This window comes from Salvelinus alpinus, chromosome 10, assembly GCF_045679555.1.
Source record: "Salvelinus alpinus chromosome 10, SLU_Salpinus.1, whole genome shotgun sequence".
Taxonomy (NCBI): Eukaryota; Metazoa; Chordata; class Actinopteri; order Salmoniformes; family Salmonidae; genus Salvelinus; species Salvelinus alpinus.
The window spans coordinates 26912652-26927651 of record NC_092095.1 but is presented as its reverse complement, the minus strand read 5'-3'; the positions used below and the strand labels follow the sequence as shown (position 1 = coordinate 26927651).

The following is a 15000-nucleotide window of genomic DNA, read 5'->3' as shown; positions in this document are numbered from 1 at the left end:
GACAGCTTTGCACACTCTTGGCACTCTCTCAACCAGCTTCATGAGGTAGTCACCTGGAATGCATTTCAATTAACAGGTGTGTCTTGTTAAAAGTTAATTTGTGGAATTTATTTCCTTAATGCGTTTGAGCCAATCAGTTGTGTTGTGACAAGGTAGGTGTGGTATACAGAACATAGCGCTATTTGGTAAAAGACCAAGTCCATATTATGGCAAGAACAGCTCAAATAGGCAAAGAGAAACAACAGTCCATCATTACTTTAAGACATGAAGGTCAAAAACCATCAAGCGCTATGATGAAACTGGCTCTCATGAGGACCGCCACAGGAAAGGAAGACCCAGAGTTATCGCTGCTCCAGAGGATAAGTTCATTAGAGTTACCAGCCTCAGATTGCAGCCCAAATAAATGCTTCACAGAGTTCAAGTAACAGACACATCTCAAAATCAACTGTTCAGAGGAGACTGCGTGAATCAGGCCTTCATGGTCGAATTGCTGCAAAGAAACCACTACTAAAGGACACCAATAATAAGAAGAGACTTGCTTGGGCCAATAAACACGAGCAATGGACATTTGACCAGTGGAAATCTGTCCTTTGGGCTGATGAGTCCAAATTTGAGATTTTTGGTTCCAACGCAGAGACCCAGAGTAGGTGAAAGGATGATCTCCGCATGTGTGGTTCCCACCGTGAAGAATGGAGGTGTGATGGTGTGGGGGTGCTTTGCTGGTGACACTGTCAGTGATTTATTTAGAATTCAAGGCACACTTAAACAGCATGGCTACCACAGCATTCTGCAGCGATACGCCATCCCATCTGGTTTGCGCTTAGTGGCACTATCATTTGTTTTTCAACAAGACAATGACCCCAAAAACAACTCCAGGCTGTGAAAGGGCTATTTGACCAAGGAGAGCGATGGAGTGCTGCATCAGATGACCTGGCCTCCACAATCACCCGACCTCAACCCAATTGAGATGGTTTGGGATGAGTTGGACTGCAGAGTGAAGGAAAAGTAGCCAACAAGTGCTCAGCATATGTGGGAACTCCTTCAAGACTGTTGGAAAAACATTCCTCATGAAGCTGGTTGAGAGAATGCCAAGAGTGTGCAAAGCTGTCATCAAGGCACAGGGTGGCTACTTTGAAGAATCTAAATTATAAAACATAATTAGATTTTTTTTAACACTATTTTGGTTACTACAATGTAGAAAATAGTAAAAATAAAGAAAAACCATTGAATGAGTAGGTGTGTCCAAACTTTTGACTGGTCTGTATATACTGTAAGGTCTGGTTAAGATTGTTCAGCCAGTTAAACCAACAGTAAAAGTGTCTAAGACACCACAGCACATGGACAGACCTGAAAAACAAACACACTGTTGCTTCATCGCACACAGAGGATGGGCCAGGGACTTCTGACACATGTTGAGGAAAGATGTCTTGTTAAAAGTCAACAAAAGCTATTTTATTTACGGGGTGCTTTCAAGTGCCCGTCGATAAATAAGCCGGTTGTTTTCATCGTATGTTGGGGTTGTCTGGGCACAGGACTGCCTGTTAAACAACTATTCCCAATGCCAACGTGTCGACTGGCATCTTTACCAGCTGTGTGGTGAGTCGGTGTCAGGCGGTCAACCATGTGGTTCATGGGCCGTGTGTGGTCTAGGTCTAATATTTGGTGGTGGCTGGAATGGAAAGAGGTTCTGGCTAGGGGGCGCCACCTTCAGATGGCAATAGTGCAGTGGTTCTCAAACCTCGTGACTGACCCATCTAAAGACGGAGGAAAGAAGGGAGAGGGTTCAACTCACCGACACAACCACAGCGTCTCCTCTGTCTCCTTTATGCCCACTAATTCCAGGACGACCCTGTAGCGAGAGACACACCACATCACCAACGGTCAAATGCATTGGAGTGATATGATCATACTCTGTAGTGCTGTTTATTTGTGTAACCCAATGTCGTGCCCTTGGGTTTGAAAAACACACTATATGTGAATCATCTTTTGTTTTTACTGCTGTTGTTATCATGTCAGGCCTACGATGTTAAAGGAATGGCTCAAATCAAAATGTGAGGTACTGTACTTACTGGACGACCAGGATAGCCATATTCTCCTTTGGGTCCTTCTGGCCCAATGGGACCCTGTAAAAAACAACAACAAAGCAACCTTTGAAGGACCAGAACTGTTTCTCTTTTGTATTTCACGCGTCAGCAGGTGCACTGCGGATGAGGATACATCACAGGTCCGTAGTACGCCTGAAAATATGCATTGGCTGGATAGGGGACCCAGAAGCAGGCCTGTATGTGCGTATGGACTTGGCCTGATAAAAATGTTCCAAAACACTTTGAATGAAAGCAGCTGCGGCACCACAAAGAAGGAGGAGGGGGGGTTAGTTACTACAAAGGGATTACTCCAAACTCAGTGTAGGGAACAACACCCCCCCCCCATACACACACACACACACACACAGAGCTGTATTGGCAACATAACACACACGAGAGTCAGTTGTTTATTATAGGTCCGTTATCAAACTGAGAAACCAATAAAGTCTTACTATCACGCCAGCTGGTCCAGGTACACCATAATCGCCCTGCGAAGGAGTCAGGAAACAAAGTTAGTGTCTGACACAACTAGAGCCCAGGCAGCCAATGTGAACTTTGACCCAGGAAGTAGTGTGTGTAAGACTTACCTTGATCCCTTTGGGCCCCTGTGGCCCTGTGAGTCCAGACATCATAGACCCATCAGCGGCAACCATGACCCCTGGCTCACCCTTCTCGCCCTGCAAACACACACACAGACACACAGACACACACAATAAGATGATATGAATACTGTCCATACACTTGCAGTCAGATTACAAACATGCATACACACACACGCACGCACACACATACACACACACACACACACACACACATGAACCCAAGGGTAATGTGCAGCACATGCATGTTGAGGCACCTTGAGCACTTCTCAGAGAAAGGATAACATTAGATAATAATCTCATTCATGTTGTTACATGGGCCTAGACTGAATCAGTTATATATTGTCTATGGCTGCACAGTCTGGAACACATTAGCAGGCTTTTACACATCAATAGTGTGCAGCAACCGGGGTCGTAGCTTTAATCATGAGTACTTGGTGTTTAGTTTCACACACTTTTAATTGATTGGAATCCTTTGAGCCTGTATATTAGATGTTCATTCAATCCTGTTTGGAAAAGGCTCCTATAGCAAAAGGTTATGCTATAGTAAACCCAGCTATAGTTAACCTCTAGTGGAGTTCTTAAACCCAAAACAAAGACAGATAACACAAACACACACATACCTTTAGGCCTGGAGGCCCCATGATACCTGTCATCCCCAAGTCCCCCTTTGGACCCCGTGGCCCCTGGGAATAATCATAGTCAGTGAATAGATCATGTATTAATAATTGAAATAAATAACTACATTAATAATGAATTAAAACAGAGTCACTGAAACAGACAGCTGCAGTGTCTCTATCAGTATGTACCTGTCCGATTAGACTGTATAAAGTTTGCACTGCCAAGTTCATGCCAGAAGTGTGGGCCGCATATTGTATATTTTGCAATAGAGAAAAGACAGACATAGTACCATGGTACTGTAACCTACCAGCAGATACTCTGAGCAGCAAGAGAGAAAATCTGATTTGTGTGACTATTTGTCAGTTATTCACCCATACAAAAAAACAACAGTCTGTTTCAAGGAATTATCTAACACTTATGTACCAAGAAATGGAACAAACTAAACTACACACTGTAGAATTAACCTCCTTATCAATCACAGATAAATACTTCAACATGCATCTCTCATAATCTGGACCTAATTGTCCGTGGGATACACAAAACACTTTGTGTCACTGTTGAAGGAGACACACACACACACACACGCACACGCACACACACACACACACACACACACACACACACACACACACACACACACACACACACACACACACACACACACACACACACACACACACACACACACACACACACACACACACACACACACACACACACACACACACACACACACACAACAAGCCTAAGTCTACTCACTCTGGGCCCCTGAGATTCCAGCACTCCTGAGAAGTTAAACACACCCTCTGTATCGTTGACCAGGAGCTGAGGAGTACAGAGAGGAGAGGCAGTGACATCAATATCTACATCCACATTAAAACTGTCCCATCTGAGCTCATCAGTAGGAGTGATAACAATGTAATTTGTAACACTTGTAATTGTTCTAATAACAGCTCATTACTGTATAATATTAACCAATAAAATGTGCCTCCCGAAACTGAGATTACTGGTCATTTTAAGGGATTAAGTCATACTATACTGCCATTAGTGTGGTGTTAAAATTACAGCTGAGTAACTCAATAAATCAGAAGTAAACTGGATAACTGTCCCCGTAAAGAAACACTCCTTAGCCCCTAGGCCCTAGCCCCTAGGTCCTTCATGAGGATCTCTTCATGGTTGATCCACTTACATCCTGGAGGTTGATGACTGGTCCTGGAGGCCCGGGAGGTCCTGGAGGGCCGGGGAAACTGAGGCCATCCTGACCTCTCTCTCCCTACCACACAGAACATAGAACACAGTGTTAGAAGAACGAAGAACAGGGCCAGCTTGGTTGGCTCCAGAAGGCCAGTCGAAATCGATGATCTCATAACATATTGACATGAATGGAGTCAGCAGGAGTGATACTGTACCTTTGGTCCCATATCACCGCCGTCCCCCTTCACTCCCTGCATGGAAGAAAGGGCAAATACTATAACGACAAAACATAACTGAGACCTGAGACCATTTTATGAGGAACCTATGACAACAAATGTAAAGGGTATAAAGACAGATTAGAATATTTTAAAATCAAAAGAAGTTAAAAAGAAAAGGCAAATAGAGGAGATTGAATAGGTCAGCAAAAGGCAAGTGAAGTACTGACCGTGTGCCCTGGCAGTCCGTCCAGCCCAGAGGACCCTGCTGCTCCCGAAGCACCAGGCTCCCCCTAGAGGAACAGAGATGAAATTGATGGATTATTTATTAGGATCACCATTAGCTATTGCTCATGTAGCAGATACTCTTCTTGGGGCCCACACAAAACATAAAATAACATTATTTAGAACATTAGTAGACAAAAACAGTATCAAATTAAAATAAGAGAGTTTTTAGATCTGTTTGAGATGCTAGTGAGTGACCAACCCACATAGAGCAGCCCAAAATTGAGGAACAAGTCCAACTAACTACCTCATCTGCGTACCTATGATAGTAGACCTCATCAATGAGTGATACTTCTGAAAACCTTTTTATCATAATGAGGAGATTGTATGTATAGAATTACTCTTTTCATTTTCATTCGGTCATCAACGAGGTCCGGAAGGCCACACTGAAAATTGGTCAAAATTTGCAAAAAATAGTCCTCTGTTCATCATTTTGGGAATTTTCGATGCCCCCTGACTGTCTAGTGATTATTAGTGAGCTGGACAGTCAAGAAACTGTATGAATGTAGGTCCATTGTCATTTATACACAGTTTTGATTTCGCTTTAAGTATATTGAGTTTGTTTCCCCCCTCCTATTTACATTTTTTTAATAAAAGTATGTCCAAACTTTCGACTGGTACTGTATATGGTACTGTATATATCTACCAGTCAAAAGTGTGGACACACCTACTCATTCAAGGGTTTTTCTTTCTTTTTTTTTTCTTTTCTCCATCGTAGAATACTAGTGAATACATCAAAACTATGAAAAAACATATATGGAATCATGTAGTAACCCAAAAAGTGTTGAACAAATCAAAATATATTTTAGATTTTTCAAAGTAGCCACCCTTTGCCTTGATCACAGCTTTGCACACTCTTGGCATTCTCTCAACCAGCTTCATGAGGAATGCTTTTCCAACAGTCTTGAAGGAGTTCCCACATACTGCTGAGCACTTGTTGGCTGCTTTTCCTACACTCTGCGGTCCAACTCATCCCAAACCATCTCAATTGGGTTGAGGTCGGATGATTGTGGAGGCCAGGTCATCTGATGCAGCACTCCATCATCAAACCAGATGGGAAAATACAGTACTCAATCCCAAAAGAGTGGGAACGATTGGAATTACTGTAGTTAGTTTACAAACTTCGATTTTGGGGTGAACTTTCCCTTTAATGATATCTGAACTTTCACATTAATGCTAGCTGATGTCTCTATCGAGGTGGTGGTGCTGGTGCATGTGAGGTACGGTGCCTGAGGCCTGGACGACTGGCCCTGCCTGTGTACAGATGTGTCAGAGAGGAATTCATTGTAAATTAGCGGGCTAATAGAATGCACATGGTGGGGAAGGCTGCACTTCCTCTGAGAGGATAAATGGGAACCAGTTGAGTAGTGGGGACCCACCTTTACCGCTACACCAGGAAGCCCGTCCTGCCCGTCTTTGCCCTGTGAAGGAGAAATAAAATGGCCGTCAGTATGGGAACCTTTTACATGTATGTAGAACTACATCTTCTAACACACAGAATATGTAGTGCCACTAGCACATACCAGATAGAAATGAACCCAAGAACATGCACACTCACAACAAATACCAACACAGTTCTAGTTTATGCAGGGCAGTGAAAACTTTATAGCCACATTCGCACCAGATGATTTCATTCTTAGAACCACTTGAAGCACATACACAAGTATTGCAAGATTTCAGTCCTATGATCTTATACACCTGTATACTGACTCTGTGATTCATATGATTGATACTTTAAGTGGTGTGCAGTAGGATGTTTTTTAAAAATGTAACTTTATTTAAAACTTCTTGTCAATATGGGGGCGCTGTTTCCACTTTGGGAAAAATCGTGCCCAAATTAAACTGCCTCGTACTCTATTCTAGATCGTACAATATGCATATTATTATTACTATTGGTTAGAAAACACTCTCAAGTTTCTAAAACTGTTTGAATTATATCTGTGAGTAAAACAAAACTCATTTTGCAGCAAACTTCCAGACAGGAAATGAAAAATCTGAAAACGATGCTCTGTTCCAGGGCCTGCCTATTCAATTGCCTTATATTTATGGATTTGCATGCACTGCATACGCCTTCCACTAGATGTCAACAGGCAGTGGAAGGTGGAATGGGGTGTCTAGCTTGATCTGAGGTCGAACAAGAGCTCTTGGAATGACGTGTCCAGAATTTCCTTTCTCTACCTAGGCGCGGGAAGAACCTCCATATTGTCTTATGATAAGCGTTCGGTATACACGGCTAATATCTCCGGCTTTGTTTTTATTTGATACATATTAGAAAAACATCATAAAGTAGGTTTTTTCAACCGAGTTTCATCAGTTTATTCAACGTTTAATGGGACTTTTGGAGTTTTCCGTTCTCTGCGTCGAGAGAAATTGGGAACGTCATCAACATTGGCTAGCCTTGTGGAGTGAATTCGACAGGAGAGAAGGACATTCTAAAACCAAACAACGATTTATTCTGGACAAAGGACTCCTTGTACAAGATTCTGATGGAAGCTCAGCAAAAGTAAGAACAATTTATGATGTTATTTCGTATTTCTGTGGAAAATGTTATTTCTATTATCTGCCGTTTTGGCGGGCGCTGTCTCGCTATAACGTAAGCTGTTTGTTATCGTAAAGTTATTTTTAAAAATCTAACACGGCGGTTGCATTAAGAACCAGTGTATCTTTCATTTGCTATCCAACATGTATTTTTTAGTAAAGTTTATGATGAGTTCTTTGGTCAGATTAGGTGAGTGTCCAAAATATCTCCTGACATTCTGGGGAATACATTTTCACAATGTATAACCACGGGTTGCAGCTCTAAATAGGCACATTTTCGAACAAAACATAAGTGTATTGTATAACCTGATGTTATAAGACTGTAATCTGATGAAGTTGTCCAAGGTTAGTGATTAATTTTATATATTTTGCTGGTTTTTGCGAACGCTACCTTTTGTTGCTAATAAATGCATTTGTGTGTTTGGCTATTGTGGTAAGCTAATATAATGCTATATTGTGTTTTCGCTGTAAAACACTTAAAAATCTGAAATATTGGCTGGATTCACAAGATGTTTATCTTTCATTTGCTGTACACCATGTATTTTTCATAAATGTTTTATGATGAGTATTTAGGTATTTCACGTTGCTCTCTGTAATTATTCTGGCTGCTTTGGTGATATTTTTGATGGTAGCTGCAATGTAAAACTACGATTTATACCTCAAATATGCACATTTTCGAACAAAACATACATTTATTGTATAACATGTTATAAGACTGTCATCTGATGAAGTTGTTTCTTGGTTAGTGACTAATTATATTTCTATTTGGTCGGTTTTGTGATAGCTACCTATGCGGTAGAACATTTTTGAAAATATGCGGTTGAGTCTTTTGCTATTGTGGTTAGCTAATAGAAATACATATTGTGTTTTCGCTGTAAAACATTTTAAAAATCGGAAATGATGGCTGGATTCACAAGATGTTTATCTTTCATTTGCTGTATTGGAATTGTGATTTCATGATATTTATATGCTATTATTTACTTGTGGCGCTATGCTAGGCTATGCTAGTCAGCTTTTACTGATGAGGATGCTCCCGGATCCGGGATGGGTGTTTTAACTAGGCAAGTCAGTTAAGAACAAATTCTTATGTACATTGATGGCCTACCAAAAGGCAAATGCCTCCTGCGGGACGAGGGCTGGGATTACAAATAAAATAAAATAGAAATATAGGACAAAACACACATAACGACAAGAGACACAACACTACATAAAGAGAGACCTAAGACAACAACACAGCATGGCAGCAACACATGACAATACAGCATGGTAGCAACACTACATGACAACAACATGGTAGCAACACAACATGGCAGCAGCACAACATGGTACAAACATTATTGGGCACAGACAACAGCACAAAGGCAAGAAGGTAGAGACAACAATACATCACGCGAAGCAGCCACAACTGTCAGTAAGAGTGTCCATGATTGAGTCTTTGAATGAAGAGATGCGATAAAACTGTTTGTTGCAGCTCGTTCTAGTCGCTAGCTGCAGCGAACTGAAAAGACGAGCAACCCAGGGATGTGTGTCCTTTGGGGACTTTTAACATAATGTGACTGGCAGAACGGGTGTTGTATATGGAGGATGAGGGCTGCAGTAGGTATCTCGGGATAGGGGGGAGTGAGGCTTAAGAGGGTTTTATAAATAAGCATCAACCAGTGGGTCTTGCGCCAGGTATACAGAGATGGCCAGTTAACAGAGGAGAATAGAGTGCAGTGATGTGTCCTATAAGGAGTATTGGTGGCAAATAAAATTCAATAAAAATCAAATGAAATGTATTTGTCACATGCACCGAATACAACAGGTGTAGACCTTACCGTGAAACGCTTACTTACAAGCCTTTAACCAACAATGCAGTTCAAGAAATAGAGTTAAGAAAAGATTAACTAAATAAACTAAAGTGAAATTTTTGTAAAAAAATTATCTAAAAGTAACACAAGAAAATTACATAACAATAACGAGGCTATATACAGTACATGGGGTACCGGTACCGAGTCAATGTGCGGAGGTACAAGTTAGTCGAGGTCATTTGTAAAGTGACTATGCATAGATAGTAAACTGTGAGTAGCAGCAGCGTAAAAACAAAGGGGGGGGGGGGTCAATGTAAATAGTCCCGATGGCCATTTGATTAATTGTTCAGCAGTGGCTTGGGGGTAGAAGCTGTTAAGGAGCCTTTTGGGCCTAGACTTCGAGCTCCGGTACCGCTTGTCGTGCGGTAGCAGAGAGAACAGTCTATGAAGTGGTTGACCAGAGTCTTTGACCATTTTTTTGGGCCTTCCTCTGACACCGTCTAGTATATAGGTCCTGGATGTCAGGAAGCTTGGCCCCAATGATGTACTGGGCCGTACGCACTACCATCTGTAGCGCCTTGCGGTCAGATGCCGAGCAGTTGCCATTCCAGGCAATGATGCAACCGGTCAGGATGCTCTCGATGGTGCAGCTGTATAACTTTTTGAGGATCTGGGCACCCATGGCAAATCTTTTCAGTCTCTTGAGTGGGAAAAGGTGTTGTCGTGCCCTCTTCACAACTGCCGATCTATAAATCTCCGTAATCTAGCATGAGTAGGATGGTCATCTGAATCAGGGTTAGTTTGGCAGCTGTGGTGAAAGAGGAGCGATTACAATAGAGGAAACCAAGTCTAGATTTAACCTTAGCCTGCAGCTTTGATATGTGCTGAGAGAAGGACAGTGTACCGTTTAGCCATACTCCCAAGTACTTGTATGAGGTGACTACTTCAAGCTCTAAAACCTTAGAGGTATTAATCACATCGGTGGGGAGAGGGGCGTACTTCCTACCAAACCACATGACCTTTGTTTTGGAGGTGTTCAGAACAAGGTTAAGGGCAGAGGAATCTTGTTGGACACTAAGAAAGCTTTGTTGTAGAGCATTTAACACAAAATCCGGGGAGGGGCCAGCTGAGTATAAGACCATATCATCTGCATATAAATGGATGAGAGAGCTTCCTACTGCCTGAGCTATGTTGTTGATGTAAATTGAGAAGAGTCTGGGGCCTAGGATTGAGCCTTGGGGTACTCCCTTGGTGACAGGCAGTGGCTGAGACAGCAGATGTTCTGATTTTATACACTGCACTCTCTGAGAGAGGTTGTTAGCAAACCAGGTCAAAGACCACTCAGAGACACCAATAGTCCTTAGCCGGCCCACAAAAATGGAATGGTCTACCCTATCAAAAGCTTTGGCCAAGTCAATACAAATAGCAGCGCAACATTGCTTAGAATCAAGGGCAATGGTGACATAATTTAGGACCTTTAAGGTTGCAGTGACACGTCCATAACCTGAGCGAAAACCAGATAGCATACCAGAGAGAATACTATAGACATCAAGAAAGCCAGTCAGTTGATTATTGACAAGTTTTTCCAACACTTTTGATTAACAGGGCAAAATAGAAATTGGCCTATAACAGATAGGATCAGCTTAAATAAAGGACGCACCATGGCTGCTTTCCAAGCAATGGGAACCTCCCCAGAGAGGAGAGACAGGTTAAAAAGGTCTGACATGCCGGGCAATTCTAGGGGCAGAAACCTTAAAGAAGAAAGGGTCTAAACCATCTGACCCAGATGTTTTTTGGGGTCAAGTTTAAGGAGCTCCTTTAGCACCTCGGACTCAGTGACTGCCTGTAGGGAGAAACTTTGTAGCGGGGCAGGGGAAAAGGAGGGAGGAGCATCGGGGCTAGTCACATGAGAAGGGGTGGGAGATGTTGGACAGGGAAGGAGGCATGGCTGAGTCAAATAGGATTAAAGTGCTCAGCCATGTGCTCCTTGTCAGTAACAACCACATCATCAACATTAAGAGACATGGGCAGCTGTGAGGAGGAGGGTTTATTCTCCAGGTCTATAACCGTTTTCCAGAACTTCTTGGGGTTAGACCCACAGAGAAAGAACTGCTCCTTAAAGTAACTAACTTTGGACTTCCGGATAGCCTGAGTGCACTTGTTTCTAATTTTCCTGAATGAGAGCCAGTCAGCCGGAGTATGCGTGTGCCGAGCCTTTTGCCAAATTTAATTCTTGAGGTGGAGTAACTCTGCCAGATCACGGTCGAACCAGGGGCTGAACCTGTTTTTAATTCTCATTTTCTTTATGGGGGCGTGTTTGTTAACAATACCACTGAAAATATAAAAAAAGAAGGTAATCTATCACAGTCAGTGGTGAAACAAGTGAGTCACACTTCACACCAAGGATCTAGTACACGTCAACATTTTAGCACATACACTACTGTGTGTCATACACGCGAACATCCAAGGGGTGTGAAAAGACTGCCGACTGCAAGTACACGTTGAATTTGATGTCAGGTTGAAGTGTGTTTTTGAAAGTAGCTGCCTCACATAGTTAGCTTTTAGCATAGTCAATTTGTTTCAAAGATGGGACATGATAACATATTAAAACATGCCTGATAGGTACATAGAGTAAGCTCACTGTGTCAGTGATATAAGACATGAGGGCATACAGTACCTTTGGTCCTGGAGGACCAGGTTTCCCAATAGGACCCTGTGGAAAGCACCAGGTAAAAATGATTGTTAGTTTTAATCATACACATTTTCATATGTATATCAGTCTTATAAGCAAAATGGTGCCCAGCAGCTCCATATAGAAACCACTCTTTGTGGTCTTACCTGAGGGCCTCTGGGCATCACTGCCCCAAAGCCACCGAGTGTCCCAGACCCTTCAATGTCCTGTAAACAACATACAGTCAATGACAACTGGTGTGTGGTGATGAGCCCCCTGGCACAAAATGGCTGCCGAGCATCACTAAGGTGGGTGCTACACATTGGTGATGTATAGAGTGAGTCGTTGTCCCCATCCCTCCCGACATACAATGTAAATCACTTTAAAGTGTATAATAATAATGCAATAATACATAACATTGTTATGAGAACAGTATTAGTTATCCTTCATTACTAAAGCTTGAAAATAATCTAACAGGTGTACAGTATGTTGTTGACCCTCTGACAGACAGGAGAGCTGAATGAGTGAAATCATACCTCCAGGTCCAAGCTGAAGCCCCTTCCTGGGGGTCCCGGTGGCCCAGGAGGGCCCCTCAGGCCTGGCTTCCCCTCTGGGCCCTCTGAGCCGGGCAGACCTGGGAACCCTGCAGCACTTGGCTCCCCCTGGGAGAGAACCACAATGGTTCAGTCTAAAAAAACCTGAAGCAGCATACATTATTACAACGTCCATTTTTGCAGATGTGAAGGAACTGGATGGGTGTAAGTATTATGGAGGGGGATTCCACTACACCCACAGGAAGGTGGAGGCATCACAGTAGCTTAGGCCTATGTTATTCCTTTAGATCTGAAAACGCTGATGGGGGAGTGGCTAGGCATAGCAAAAATGTTTTATTTGGTTCTGGTTATTAGCAGTAATTATTACTTGATTCACATGTGGGGAACAAGTGTGTTTGGGTTTGAATAGTGGAGAAAGGTCGTTGTGGTTTTTATGGTCACTTCAAGCTTGGGGAGTGATGGAGCAGCGTGACTCTGACTTTACCTTTGGTCCAGGAGGTCCGCTCAGACCCGGCTCACCCTGTCAAAGAAAATCAATGTTTCAATCAATTTAAATCAATCAAATTGAAGCTCTTTTTACATCAGATGGAGACTGTCTTGAGATGATAGATTCTACGCAATCAGTACACAGGATATCAGAGGTCTATATCCATAGTTCGTACCTTCTCTCCTCTCTCGCCTGCTGGACCAGGGTCCCCATCATGTCCACCAACCCCCTGGGAGTTAGAACAATTACTTAGATTAGATGTGTTTCTCCGTAATGTAGTTCTGCCCAGTATGGGATCATTCCATTTGTCAGATTGTAGTTAGCTGTGAAGTGTCTGATCTGACAGCACAGCAAGACACTATACTGTCTCTTTAGTCCACCGGCTAATTTAGAAATAATTAGTTCATTCATCTATTCAGAAGAGCCAGAACTCAATTCATAGTTTCAACGATCATAACTGACATGCGATAAATGTCCTGTAAGCGATCCATTCACACAGTTAGTAAAGCCTCCTACATTCTCAAGTCAAAAGGCAGTTTTGGGAGAGAATAATGGGAGAGACCATGTTTCATGAGATGCATCTAGCTGCAGTCAGAAGCCATTAGCTCAAGGAGCCAAGATTACATTGCTGCTTCATCGCTTCTGAACCTTTAACCTTTCCACACTAGACTCGTAATATCTTTATCTCCATTGGTTAACGGTCTTACTGTATTTTGTGAATCGTATCGTGAAACAAACTTAAAAATGTTTCTCAACAGATTAAGTGAGAGATTATTGGCCTGGGAAATAACATTCCGTAATCTGTCATTCAGTACAGATTAAAATGTCATGAGGCTGAGCAATATCTCACCACTGGGAAAGTAAGCATAAACACTGCCAAATCTCATGGAAATAGATTGTGACGTGTTGTGGAAAGATGACTGTGAGATCCCTGTACTTCACCAAAGAGGAGGTTGATTAGAGTACATGTCGGGTTGGATTTGAAACATAACAGCCATGTAGTTTGATGAAACAGTCAAACATTGAAACAGTGTGTAGCTACAATATTACATGCTGTCTGGAGCAGAGCCAAGTAATCAGGGGTCTGTCTGTGGGAAGTTGGCACCTGGGAATGCATGATCACATGGGCAACTGTCAAATCAGTCGAGTTACAAGTCGGCCTTAACCACAGAACTAGGATCAGATTACTCAACCAGCTACCTCCGATCCTAAACCTAACCAGTAGGGGGCTGAAAAAAAGACCTGACCCTGTATCATCGGATAATGCAAACTTTGACCTACTCTGTCAAACACAAAAGGTTGGAATTCCCATAGTGCTCTGTGATCAAGGTCCCTGGCTTTGAACAGACGAGAAGTCTGAGCTGTGTACACGCTCTGAGGACAGCAGGCCAGGCCAGGCAGCTTGTAGAGCGTGGCGCAGGCAGGCTAGACCACACAGAGAGAGAGGGGCGAAAGACACACTGACTGGGGTTGTGTTTACCGTAGCAAAGGGGAGCAGACTTGCTTATAAACACAGAGCTCCTTTTACAGTTTGCCTAAGAGACTGGGTGACACACACAATAACTGGTGTGTGAGTGATGTCACTCCTGCCTTCCTTCTAGATTGATCAACAGACATGCAACAATAATAAAACGCCCCTCTTTTTTCATGTTTACAAAAGCAGTGTTTTACACACCAGTATAGAGGTTTGACCCTATTATATAACCATATCAGTCGTTAACTATCTTAACTGTTCATGATTGAAAGTCAAATGCCAATGTACTTTTTGAAACAGTTGCAAATAAATATTTGCCTCCAGCCCTCCTTCCCACAGTAAAAATCTCCCCAATTCACAGCAGGTCAGAAAGTATCATTTACAATACAAGTTGTCAAGGCAGCCAGATTGGTGTCACGAGGGTCCAGCTCCATGGTGACCTCACCAAGGCAACAGCTGCTCTGGGTCCCTCAATCACCCATTCAATC

The 15000-nt window shown here is 42.7% G+C and overlaps 1 protein-coding gene across 3 annotated transcripts in view; it reads right to left on the bottom strand.

Annotated features, from left to right (window-relative positions):
- LOC139531819 (collagen alpha-1(XV) chain-like) overlaps positions 1-15000 on the bottom strand; it is a 93699-nt gene that overhangs the window by 11909 nt on the left and 66790 nt on the right. For all 3 annotated transcript variants that reach the window (XM_071328688.1, XM_071328690.1, XM_071328689.1), the window contains exons 14-28: positions 13214-13267; positions 13036-13071; positions 12534-12659; positions 12165-12224; positions 12004-12039; positions 6378-6419; positions 4944-5006; positions 4714-4749; positions 4494-4577; positions 4064-4129; positions 3307-3369; positions 2672-2761; positions 2537-2572; positions 2070-2123; positions 1793-1849 (exon numbers count right to left, since the gene is read on the bottom strand). In XM_071328688.1, coding sequence (XP_071184789.1) covers positions 1793-1849; positions 2070-2123; positions 2537-2572; positions 2672-2761; positions 3307-3369; positions 4064-4129; positions 4494-4577; positions 4714-4749; positions 4944-5006; positions 6378-6419; positions 12004-12039; positions 12165-12224; positions 12534-12659; positions 13036-13071; positions 13214-13267 — 903 coding nt within the window. The remainder of the gene's footprint in view (positions 1-1792; positions 1850-2069; positions 2124-2536; positions 2573-2671; positions 2762-3306; positions 3370-4063; positions 4130-4493; positions 4578-4713; positions 4750-4943; positions 5007-6377; positions 6420-12003; positions 12040-12164; positions 12225-12533; positions 12660-13035; positions 13072-13213; positions 13268-15000) is intronic.